The following is a 13,364-nucleotide window of genomic DNA, read 5'->3' on the forward strand; positions in this document are numbered from 1 at the left end:
CTCATTTAATCCTCGTAAAAATCCTGCAAGGGAAACACTATTTAGGTCCCCATTTTGCAGCTGAGGAAACTGAGGAAGAAGTTAAGTGACTTGCCAAGGGGTCACACAGCTAGTAAATACCTGAGGCCACATTTGAACATAGGTCTTCCTGACATTGACTCTAGGCCCTGTCTGCTGGGTCACCTAGCTGCTTCTAAGTATTCTAGGCAACAAAGAGTATTAAATTTCAGAGGCATTTCTGATCTATATTGATGGAAGGGCTGCCCCACAGATGAAATATGGATCCAGACCCCTCCCCAGAAAAAAAAGGATGCTAAGATAAGACCAGGTTTGTAAATACAGTACATTGTCGCATGCAGACTAGCCACCATTACAGAATTTTAGTTACTTTTTAGAGTAGTCACATCATTGTCCAAAAGTTACAATATCAACTTTATTTTGAAGTGATTTCTAAGGATGGAGATCTGTAACATGTGGGACAGTACTCAGATGGTGTGGGCAATGGGAGACAGTAACAGAAAGATCAACTTTTTTCTTTTTTAGATATTGTTGAAATGAAAAAAAAAAAAAGATTTAAAAGATAAAGTGGCAATGGGCAACATTTAATGTGTACAATATAGGTGGAAAATAAAAGTTTTTGACCAGAAATACAGCTCGTTTTCACCCAGTTAAAAGAGATGAGGTTTATGAAGTTGGAAATTAATGTTCTTAGATCCTATAGTCTCTTAACCTTTCAGATTTTGATAAGTGACTTTGTGCCTAAGATGCTGGCATGATTGTACTGCTCTCAAGAGAATTTGGCATTTTACCAAATGGCCTGTGGGGAAACCTGTTGTTTTTATTTTTACTTTTGCTCAGGAAGAGGAGCTGCTGTCACTGCCACTAGGAACTCTGACAAATGCCCCAAATTTACACTATTCTACCTGCTTTTTTGGTGGTAATTTTTAGCCCATATAAATGAATTCTGGCAGAATGGTAGACTCACCAGGCCTTCCCCTCTTTAAATTAGCTGATGATGAACAACATAACACTGAATATCGCCCTCAACCCGGCCTTCACTCTACATGAGCCATTCTGAAGCAGTCACAATGCACATAGCAGGAGTCCTCAGAGAATTATCTTACTGAAAAAGAAGATGGGCTGGTCACCTGGAGAAAGCAGGAGATAACCTCTGGAGAGCCCACAGGCCTGACTAGTAGGTTCCCAGTGCTGAGAATTTGAGGAAGGCTAAGGCATGTCAGGTAGATGTGCTTGTGGCAGATTTTCGGGGGGATGTGGAGAGGGTTGAATGGGATGGGAGGCATGGATGGACTGTGATCTGCATCCCCAGAGAGCCTGGAGGAGCTGGCACATCTAGTGGAGTCTTGGAGGAGGCAGACAAGGATGGTGGGATGGTCAAATCTAAACCAAGTTTCTCCCTTAGGAGAGAAGATAACCTGTGTGTGGTGTTTTCCTTAGGGTGGCTGGATGCTACCATTTAATAGCAGATCAGAGAAGAAAAGAGGATTCTGTCCTCTGGTCCTCCCACTCACTGTTTCTCTCTCTCCATGCAATGATTTTAGCCGGAGAGAACAGCAAACCCTTTCAGAGTGGCAGCGTCCCAACACTGGACCTCAGGGGAAGAGCCACGAGGTGAAATCCCAGTCGTGAAGACGCCCACTTTTGTTTTTACAGCCCTTCATAACGGCATTGCATGAGACATGCCTCAACTTCGGCCTTACACTCTTTCTCCACAGAAGTTACTGTTTAAATTGACTAACCTCCTAGTACACGAGTTCTTGAACATTTCCCAGGATGGAACTGGTTTTCTTGCTAAGGTTCATGTTGCAACCACCAATATGAATGGGTTCGCTCACTTGGTAAGGGGCCATTTGTCTCCCTGAGGGCTGCAACTGAGTTAAGAAACAACAGGACTTAGTGAACCTACAAATTATGTTACACAAACCATAAAGTAATATGGCAAAACCATAAAGTAACATCTGGCAATGACCACCACCCTGCCGCTACCGAGGAGAAGCGTGCCGCTGAGACACCTCCATCTGTAAACGAGGTACAATGATTATTCTTCATAAACCACGGCTGCACGTTAGAGACGTTCCCTAGGGACGATCGTCCGAGAGGGTGATCCAGGTCAGCGTGTTGGTACCACTGGAGCGAGTTCATGGAATAGCAGAACAGAGGAGAAAAGCATATTCTGTCCTCTGGTCACCCCAACCACTGGTCTCTATCTCTACTCGTAGCAAGTTCACCTGCAGAGAATTGCCCTTACACTTGGATCCCTTAAGGTGGTACATTTGCAGGAGAGGTCTGATTACATCAGTGCATCTCCCTCCTTGTGAGTCTGAAAAAACAAAGGGAAAGAGCGCTGTATCAAAAGGCTTAAAGAAGCTGTGGCAAACCAATCATTTTCCTGCCAGGATGTGTAATATTTGCTGGTGGGGAGATGTAAAATCAGACGTAGAGGCTTAGTACGTGGGATACCTTTTGGGGGGGCTGGTTAAAAAGTAAAATGCAATACTTAACATAAAACATGGCCTATATAAATCTCCTCTTATGGCAGGGAAATGACAGGACTTCCTGAAAAGGCTTCGTCTGTCTGGTATGTTATGTTCAGAGCTGTTCTAAGCACTGTACACTTTACTTTACTTGCCATCCTCAGTGGACTTGCCCAAGATCACACAGCTAGTAACTGCTGAAGCCACACTGAATTCAGGTCTTTCTGACATCAGACCAGTGCTCTCTATCCACTGTGCCATCCAGCTGCTTCTGCCCATAGCAGAGATGGGTAAAAGAAATGTTGAATTTTAGGTGATCTTTTTTTTTTTGATATCCAAAACATCACAAACAACATTTTTTTTAACTTTCTTACCCTTTACTTTCTTTTACTTTCTGTCTAAGTAACAACTCTTAAGACAGAAGAGTTGAGGGTAGGCAAATGGAGATAAGGAGTAACAGGGTCACATAGGTCTGAGATCAGATTTGAACCCTGGAGTTCTATCCACTGTGCCACCTAGCTGTGCCCATTAGTAAAATCTTATTAGTCAACTCAATCAATCAAAAACATTTGTTAAATGCTTACTATGTGCCACACATTGTGCCAAGCGCTGGGGACAACAAAATGTGGCAAAAGACAGTCTCTGCCCTTGAAGAGCCCATACCCATACTCATAAAAGGAGGAAACAACATACAAAGAAATATATACAAAGTAAGTTATATACAGGATAAATAGGGAATACTTAAGAGAAGGAGGGCATTAGAAATAAGAGGAGTTGGGAAAGGCTTCCTGTGAAAGATGGGAATTTAGTTGAGATTTTAAGGAAGGCAGGAGGCAGAACTGAAGGAGAACATTCTAGGCATGGGCAACAGCCAGAGAAAATGCCCAGAGCGGAGGGGTAGAGACTTGTTTGTGAAACAGTCAGGAGGCCGGTGCCATTATTTCAGAGTATCTGCTGGGGAATTAGAGGGGAGGAAGACTAGCAAGGTAGGGGGTGGGTAGGTTATGAAGGGCTTTGAGTGACAGAGCATTTGGTATTTGGTCCTGAATGTAATAGGAAGCCACTGGAGTTTACTGAGTATAGGGACTGGGGTGGCAGTGATGGCGTGATCAGGTCATCCCATGTTCATATCCTAGCAGATAGTGTACAGTAGTGCTAAACAGGGCTCCTTTTCCTTCTCTGGGACTAGATCAGCTCTTTTCTCCATGCATTTGCTTACTCTTTTCCTTATCTCTGGAATGTGCTCCTTTCCATCTCTGCCTATTAAAAATCCTTCTCATTTTTCAAGTCCCTCTTATAATGCAGCCTCTTCTAAATGGCTTTCCCTGATTGATCCCTCCAGTCAATTCTTCTCTATCTTTGGATCTCTTTTACACACCTTCTTCTGGGTGTATTTTTCTAATCTCTCCTACCAGACCGTAAACTCCATGATGACAGGAACTGCAGTCTGTTCACTTTTGTATTCCTGTGCCAAAGCACAGGGCTTTGAATATAGTAAATGCTGAACTGAAACCACCTAAGATTTTTTTAACTCATTACTCCTGGGATTTCTGGACCCAAACTATTCATGCTTATTCCTTAAATTCATCTGATTCTGATAAATGTAGAGTTTAATGAAAGATTTAAAAATAAATCTCTAGAAATAATACAATAGCAAAAAAACAAAAAAGTAAAATCTATAAACAACAGAGACTCATTACTTAGGTGGAGCCAAATTCAAATGTTAGGTGGAGAGGCACCTTTGGCAAATCCTGAGACACTTCAAAATCAATCAATCAACCAAAAAGCATTTAATAAGTACTGACAACATTCCAGGAATATGTTAAATTTTAGGAATCCTCCACAATCTAGTACAGATGAATATGTTAAATTTTAGGAATCCTCCACAATCTAGTACAGATGAACATGATATAATTTCTATGCAAATTTCCTAAAACCTGTCACAGTTTAGCCCATTTCCCCTATCACTTTTTTTTTCTCTCCATCTTTCCATCCTTATTCCTCATAGTAGCTTCTAAGTCATTCCTTTGTGCTTAGTTAACACTGGGTGGCCTCTTTGCCTCCATCAGCCTGTCCAGATTCTTGATGCAGGTATCAAAATGCCAGGTTATTCACCTTCCTTTGTTAAAGAGTTCAGTACTTGGCTTGCAGTCTTTTTCTTCCTCTCCAACCCACCCAATTCCTGTCATTATCCAGACTCTGGATCCAAGGGATGTGGATCTTCCTCCATACCCTGGCCTCCCAGAACATCAACTTCCTAGCACCTATGATCTGTCCTTTCATTCCATCTCAACATACCTCCAGATGATCACATCTTAGATCTCACTGCCATGAAGAATGTGGCTTTCTCTGTGATCTTGACCTCTCAAGTTCCTTTCTCTGAGTTCCAAGCCTCGTCTATCTCTCCTGCCTCACTCCAAAATCTATTCTACTTCCTCATCATGACCTCCAGACCTTTTCACCCCATTAATTCTCTTCTGGTTTATCACCCATTTTCTGGCTTTGGTTTCCTCTTCACTGTCTTGACTATCTTTTTTCCTTAGAATCTCTTGAACCATTGTCCTATTGCTGTTCCCACCTTGCTAACTCCCCACTCTGGAATGCCCTTTCACTATCTGCCTATTCCAGTAAGGCCAGGAGAAAAAATTTTTTTCCCTTTGGAATTTTTACTTTTCATTTGAGGTCCTCTCTTCCCTTATTCCATGTTAAATTCCTTGAGCATCCCTCATTCTTTAATGATATAGTAGAAATAGTGCTGAGTTGGCAGTAAGAGAACCTGGGATCAGATTAGCCTACTACTCACTACCCAGGGGACACTGGACAAGCTACCTAGGCTCTGTGGGCCTTGATTTCCTTGTCTATTGACTATAGAGCTTGGACTAGATCAGTGGTGATAAATTTAAATAGGAAGGATCTGTCATATTGACTTATTAGAAGGCTACAAATTGACATTTTCTACGTTGTGTTGTACTCTTTGTTTCCCAATTACATTTTAATCTAGTTAGGATAGCACTCTAGATGAGATGTACTTTAGGGTCCCTTCCAAATTAAATCTATGGCTTGAGGAAGAGGTGATTCAGCTTGCTAATGCCAATCCTCCTATTTTTTCTCTTGGGGCTCCATCTTCATCTTTAATCTTTTCTTATCCACTGATGCCTTCCTTGCTGCTTATTATGCTCAGGTCTTTCCCTCCACCTTAAAAAACTTTTACTTCCATCCCTTCAAACTTTTCCTATATTTTTTCTCTATTTCTTAAATATTTCTTTCTTGGCCAAACTCCTAGATACTCCTAGTGTCTTCACCTGGTTTTCGTGAGGGCCAAATGAAATAAAAGATATAAAAACATGTTGCAAAATTTATAGCACAATTTAAATACTAGTTGCTATTCCCAGCTAGGTGGCATAGTGGATATAAGATAAAGGCAGTATTCAGGAAGACCTGAGTTAAAATCTGGCTGTAGCTACTTATAGCTGTGCAACCCTGGGCAACTCACTTCACTCTGTTTGCCTCAGTTTCCTCATTGGTAAAATAAAAATGGCATACCACTCCAATATCTTTGTCAAGAAAACCTCAAATAAGATTATGAGAATGGACATAAATTGATGAGACAACAATTTTCTCCACTTGGATGTCCTTTTAGCAACTCAAATTAGTAAGGCACAAATGGAATTCATCATCTCTCAAACAGCCATTCCTTTTCCAAACTTCTCTACTTTGGTTGATGGCATCATTATTTTTCCATTTTCTAATGTTTGAAACCTTGAAGGCAACCTTGACTTTCCTTTTCCCTCTCCTAGATATCAAATCAGTGGCCAAGTCTTGTCAAATTCTGCCTCCAAATCCCATGCATCCCTCCCATTCTCTTAACTAGCACCTCTTACCCAGACTACCATGTTTCTAGTCTCTCTGTCCTCCCATCTTTCTTTTATTTTAAACTGTAACTTTCTGTCTTAGAATCAATATTGTTTCTTGCGTGTGGTAAGAGCTAAACAAAACCTTTTCTGAACTGAATTAAATATTGCTTGTGTTTTCCTTCCTTGGCCCTAATCCACACATACACAATGACTAGTATATGGTAGGAGTTCAAGTATCATATTAGTTCAGAGAGATGTCATGTATTTTCCTTAAATATTATTTGTACAAATCCTGATAGCAATGTAGAACCACATTCTTTGTAGCACAGGTAGAAAGCTGTGATTTCAAATGAAATCTCAAAAATCAGAAGGAACTTGGAAGGTTTGATAAAAGGACCTTTTAGCTCTCTGGACCAGTGCTGCTGGTTGCTCTCTGAATTATTCATTGTGAAGTTAGAGGTAACTGTCTATGGAGGGGGAAATCTGTATGGAATGGGGATTAATGTAAAGATACAATTATAAATATAAATTTTTAAAAGCAGTTATTAATTATATCATAACTACAAATGATAGAGATGAAAGTACCAATAAAAAGAATGGATGTCATTGGATATATGAAAATAAAAAATCAGAATACCATTTCCAAGGTTAATGAGTATGTATTTTTCTTTGTAAAACAATCAAGCCAAATGGAATACTGATCAGCCTGTAGCCCTTCAATTGATAGTCTTAGGAATTGTAAAATCCAGTTGAAAGTGGCTTTTAAAGCAATTACTGATAGTGCCAGAGTTTGCAAAATAGTCTTATATTTAGATATAGGATATTACTAACTAACTCATCAATTATTTCTCAATTTTACTGAGAAGATGATGGACTACACCAACTTTATAGCCTTTAGAAAATATACAAATATCATTTCAGCTTTAGAAAAGTAGTCTGGAATAATGGACAGGGGGACAGAATTTGAAGTCAGGAAGATCTGGGGATGCTTCAAGCTCTGTCTATATAATACATACCAGGTATTTGGCCATGGATAAGTTGCTCTCAGTGTATCAGGCAACTCTCAGATTAGAAGTTGCAGAAAAGTTACTGATTTACATTTAGAAGAACATGTTTCAGTACTTGTAGTTCTTTACAATGATGGAATCACAGATTCATGCCAACCCTCTCCAATCCCCAATCATCTTAACCAAATCAGAAACCCTAATCAAAAACCCACATTCTTCAGTATGTTGGGAAATGCCACTGTGCAAGAGATGTGAAAGTCACTCTTGTGACAGCACAGCCATTGAAAATACAAAAGAAAAAAAAAAAAGAGTCTTGGAGCAATGTTAGATGCCCTGGCTGGTGGTTGAAACATGCCACTGAGGGGAAAAGATGCTTCTAAAAGAAACATTCACCAAAAAACTAATCAGAGGCCCTAAGCTCTTCTTAAAAAAAAAAAGGGCAAACACTAGTTCTGAGGTATATTTAAAGAGTATCCAATCTCTCTGCTAAAAAGACTTGAATCTCAGAACAAATTGTTGTTAAGGTGGAATTGTATCACAGCTATATGCCCTTCACAGACAAACTAAAAAGGCAGACCTCAGATGGGCTTTGTTTGGAGAAGCGTCACATCTTGACAGTGAAAAAATTAAAAAAACCATAGGCAGGCTTTCTGTACAACTAAACTAATTCCTAAAATCAATGATCCATTGCTTAAAAATTGCTGCAATGGTGAAGATGACATATGTGGAAAAACTTGGAAGAAGAGAATAACGACAAGTGACAAAGACAGCAGCAATGATAAAGATGAATAAAACATCTTTATTTGCATTTTTAAAATGTAATAAAATCCACAGTAAATACATTTTATATGGTAATTTAATGTACTTTTGTTAGTGTTTGCTTATACATATTTTTGTAAAAATATTAAAATATCTGTACATATTTTTCCTTTGAAAGTGATCTCATCTTATTAAAGGGGAGGGGGGTCTAAAAAAAAACCCAAACCAATATGGTACTTATTAAATTGAATATTAAATAGAGAAAAAGCAGATTCATCCTTGGCTTCCATCATTCTTGAAAGTTTTAAATGAATGGAAAGGGACCATCTCATCAAATGTATTTTTGAGAAAAACTACCCTTTGGATACATAGATCCAGGGACAATTAAGCCTTTCCACTAAACCCCACCCTATCCCCAAGTATCTGGGAAAAAAAAAGATGATGGGGAATGGGAGCCCATATATTTGTCTTCAAGTATATTTGAAAAGCTGTCATGTAGAAGAGTTAATTTATATTCTGTGTTCCCAATGAACAGAATTAGGACCCAGAGGAGGAATTTACTGGAGGCTAATCTCAGTTTAAATATAAGGAAGAAACATTTAATAATTTGAGCTGTCCAAAAATTAAATGGGATAATGAACTATTCAAAGAGAAGCTATAAGGAATGTTGTTGAATGTGTTCCTTCACTCTCTAAGGTTCCTTCCAATTCTATGATCTTTAAGAAAAACAAATCAAGGCTTTATAATTCTTGTCATACATCTTATGTGGATTTGCACATCTGTACCTATATATTTATATTTGGGACACATTCTGGAGACAGTTTGATCTGTTGGCTGTTGTAGTCCCTTCCTCTGCTTTTTCTCTCCACTCTTAAGAGGGTTAGCTTAAACTTAGCTAGGTGGGCAAAGGGTTTTTTAACAAGTGTCTCACTAGGGTCCAGATTGTTCCAAAAACTGTTTCTTGTGCCATTAACATTTCTACTTTGGTTTCTGACATGAAGAGTTGATTTTCATCCTGGACCTGTCAAGTTTAAGCTCTTGGACAGGAAACTTCCCCTTATTCCAATGCAGATCAGCAACTACTCTGCAACTCATACTTTCTTAAAAGAGAGTTGCCTGGGGCACTGAGAAGTTAAGTGACTTGCCCAGTCATATGGTCAGTCTAAATCTAAAATGAGGTCTGATCCTATCCAGGTCTTATTAGCTCTAAGGCTGACCTGCTATCCATGATGCTAGGCCAAGGATACAAAAATAATTTCCTTCTAGGACAGTTTATTGATGTCTTGAGTGCATCTGTCCCATTAATTCTGGTCTCCTTTTGTGTGTTCAAATTTTGCAGGGGCAAACAGAGTAAACTGGAATATGGGGTCTACATTCTGGTGTTGAGAATCTAGAGGAGAGAATTGCTTTCTTAGTTACCTTTGCTATAGAACAGGATGGTTCCTGGAGTCATTCTTATCTTCTGACGTCTCCAGTTTTGTTTTGCTTTTCCTGTTTTTGGCAACTCGGAGAGGCGGCCCTGGGGACGTTTTGTTCGTTCTGTGAAATAAGAAAGCATAAAGGTGGCGTAGTGGATAGAACACTGGACTTGGCAACAGGAAGAATTGGGTTCAAATCCCACCTCGGATACTTACTAGTTGTGAGACTCTAGGAAAGTCACAACCTCATTGAGTCTGTTTTCTTATCTGCTAAATCAGGATAATGACAGTACACCTACCTCATAGGGATGCAGTGAGGATCAAATGAGGTGTGTAAAGCACTTCATAAATTTTAAAGCCATCTGTAAATGCCAACTTTTACTAATCAGTGTTGCACAGCACACCAGGGAGTACAACATGCCCATTACAACTTTGGTTCCCCCGTTCCCCCCCCACCCCGAGTTTGGAGCAACACTAGTTCTCTTTTAAGATTCTTAAACCTGAATTTGGACTATTTGGAGAATTTGTGCAGAGATGGACCAACAATGGTGGCTGAAACCAAAAAGATGAATGTAGGCAGAGTTCTTAAGCTACATGTGGAACTCAGAAGTGGTGATACCACTTCTATTATTCACTGTAGTCAGAGTAAGCTTGTTTTTCTTAGTTCACAATCACTGCTTAGAGATGAACTACATCTTACAGCTTTCATTGGTGGCCCTTTGATCTTATTTATGGTCTGGACAGTGAGTATCCACTGTTGCTTGAAGGACACCACTGTCTGCCATTCAATGGCAAAATAGCTTCAATTTGGTACATGATTTTGCAAATCAACTCATCATGTAATGAAGCAAAGATTTTGTGACAAACAAAATTTGTTCTTTCTTTCACTGATGCTGCATAAAAGCCTGCATTATTTTATATTTTGAGGGATAACTAATGTCATTGGGGCCATAAAACCAGATTGTTAATGAGCACTGGTCATCTACAATTACTAGTCTTATTATTGAGTTGTGAGGCTCTTGGGCTTTAGCATTTCTGTGAAATGCTTCCTGGATGAATGGGAACTAATTGCAATTTAAAATCGGGATATATTTATCTATCTTTTTCAAGTTTTTATTGCATCCTCAAAATGTGGGCTGTTTTCACAAAATTAAGTCAAAAATTATTTACTACTATATAGTTAAAAATTCATTTATTCAAAGCATTATTTTATTTTATATATCTTTAAAGTTTTGTTTTTCTGAAAAAGTCACTAGTATGGCAAGAAATACTGGGAATTTCAGCTCAGTTCAGAAGGAGCTTCTTATCTAGATCCCCAAGTGATAGCAGATATTTTATTTTTTATGGCATAATTTTATATCAGTGGATTAATTTTTCTCTTATTCTATAATGCTTTTGATAGTCAAGATGGCTGCTGGTAAGAGTATTATAGTATGAGAAAACTATAAAAAGAAATCTTTTATTCTAGTTATCCATAACAATTTTTATCCCTATAAAATCATTAATGATTTATTTTTAATACCAAGATGAAAGTTTAAGAGGATGCTAATTTTCTCTAAGCATATTAAGAATGTTCTATGGATTCAGAATACATTTAGTATCAAAGAAAAGTAGCTACAACTAAAATAGCTATTTATTGTAGATTATTCTTCACACTCATCAAATGCTGATTCTCCTAGGTTAACATAATAGATTAGAAATCATGTACCCTGGCTACCAAATCCAAATGACCAACTGATCTACTTTAAGTATTACTTTTTTTTTTGACTGGCTAAATTTAGTAGTAGAATAAAAAATATTCCACACTTTTTCCTTCATGCCTTTTCCACAATTGTTAAAGATTAAAACCTTCAAGTTTTTAAGGCTACTCTTAAAATTATTTTTAAATGAAAAAGTCATGTAACATAAATCTGAATGTTTCCCACTCCTTACACTCAACCCTTCCATCTGAAACTAGAGCAGTGGGGGTGATCTCCAAACTGCTTCAATCATTCTTTCCATTAGTAAAATATGTTTGCACAAGTACCCCAATTGGTATGTAGCTTAGTTATTTCTAAATTACCAAATCTACCACTATTTACATGCATTATAAAACTTACACAAAAATATAAAGGGAAAAATCATATTTGATACCAGTCAATAGAGTCATTGTTGTTGTTGTTCAGTTGTTACAGTCATGTCTGACTCTTCTGGAGCCTATTTAGGGTTTTCTTGGCAAAGATTTTGGAGTGGTCTGCCATTTCCTTTTCTAGTACATTTTACAGATGAGGAAACTGACGCAACCAGAGTTAAGTGACTTGCCCAGGTTTATACAGAGTGTCTGGGGCCCAGATTTGAACTCAGGAAATGAGGCTTCCTGACTTCAGACCTGATACTCTATTCACTGTGCCACCTAGCTGCCCTAACAAGGAGTCACTGGAGCTTAAAAGGGAGTGACATGGATGGAACTACACTTGAGGAATTTCATTTTGACAGTTGTGTGGAAGATGGAAAAGAGAGATTTGAGGCAGGGGGACCAATTAAGAGGCTAATTGCCCATGTGAGAGATGCTGAGAGTATGAACTGTGGTGGCGACTGTGTGGGCAGGAGTAGTCTATTGTGAGATACCATGTGGATAGAAATCACAAGGTTTGACATCTGCTGGATGAGAATGAGAATGAAGTCAATGATCAACATTGAAGTTGAGAACCTGCGCAAAGAGAATAGTGGAACTACCCTTTATAGAAATGAGAAGCTTGGAAGAAAAGTGAATTTGGGGGGACCGAATGTGGAGACTTGCAATGCTGACTACAATCCATCCATGCCTGGTCATATTGTCCAACTCACTCAATTTCACCAAAAATAAAAAGGTATGATGAGTGCATCCAGAGTCAGACTTCAGATTCCTACAAAAGCAGGTATTAAGGGTTTGGGGTAGGCATTTTGCCTATGTTGCTCTGGGTAGCCCAGTGTAGCAGGATAAGGCAGAAGAGGCAATGTTGAGAGATAATGGATGAAGGGAATAGTGTTGCTACATTGGAGAATGACCTATGATTGGCTTTTATGGGGAGGGGATTGAACCCATATTTCCACTCCACCTCGACTGACTGATCACACTGTCATAGGGGTTATTGCCACAGTCCCAATTTTGGAAAACACTGTTCTAAAGTTTAATTTTGTTATAAAAAGCAACCACTACCAATTCATTAGGGTCATAAGCTAAGGAACTAAAAAAATCTGGTTTTGATTCCTTGAAAAAAATGTAATGTTGTTAAGCTTAGTTATTAAGAATAAAATAATAGGTGTATAATAGCATAGGAAAGACCTGAGAAATAAGTAATAAGATTGTATAGTATTCAAGAAGAGTTTTGTGATTGTTATCTAGAAAGTATAACTAAACCCCAAAAATAACATTTGAACTTTGTTTTTAAAAGTATTTTTATTTTTCCTTTTCCTCATAACACTACCTTAATAATTTTTAAAAATGTCTGGATTTTACATTTTTCCCAAAGAAAATGAAGTTTCCTCATAACTTGAAGGGGAAAATTAAATAAAGATTGAATTTAAATCATGATTTGTCTCACTCTCCTCCTTAGCTCCAAGACCCATCATTAGTTTAGCATTGTCATTAAAGGACAAGTTCCATACATGTGAACATTCTCAGGTATAACTATAAGGCGTACCTGTATTTGTTTTTAAAAACACAATAGCAGTCAACTGATAGTAACACATAATTTGAGTAAAAAGCAATAAGGAAAATTGCTGCTTTACCAAGAAAAATAAAGCTATTTCTACTACTGCATTGATCTTGGCCTCTAGTGCTTTTTCTCCAAGAACAAGAATTTTATTAAC

The 13,364-nt window shown here is 38.3% G+C and overlaps 1 protein-coding gene across 1 annotated transcript in view; it reads right to left on the minus strand.

Moving 5' to 3' along the window:
- Nucleotides 1-419: 419 nt before the first annotated feature.
- Nucleotides 420-13,364, minus strand: part of SSR1 (signal sequence receptor subunit 1) — a 50,437-nt gene continuing 37,492 nt past the window's right edge. The window contains exons 9-10 of the mRNA XM_007488001.2: nt 9,535-9,654; nt 420-2,341 (exon numbers count right to left, since the gene is read on the minus strand). Of these exons, the coding sequence (XP_007488063.1) occupies nt 9,540-9,654 (115 nt within the window). The 3' untranslated portion in view covers nt 420-2,341; nt 9,535-9,539. The remainder of the gene's footprint in view (nt 2,342-9,534; nt 9,655-13,364) is intronic.

Source organism: Monodelphis domestica, chromosome 3 (assembly GCF_027887165.1).
Source record: "Monodelphis domestica isolate mMonDom1 chromosome 3, mMonDom1.pri, whole genome shotgun sequence".
In the NCBI taxonomy this organism is placed as follows: domain Eukaryota; kingdom Metazoa; phylum Chordata; class Mammalia; order Didelphimorphia; family Didelphidae; genus Monodelphis; species Monodelphis domestica.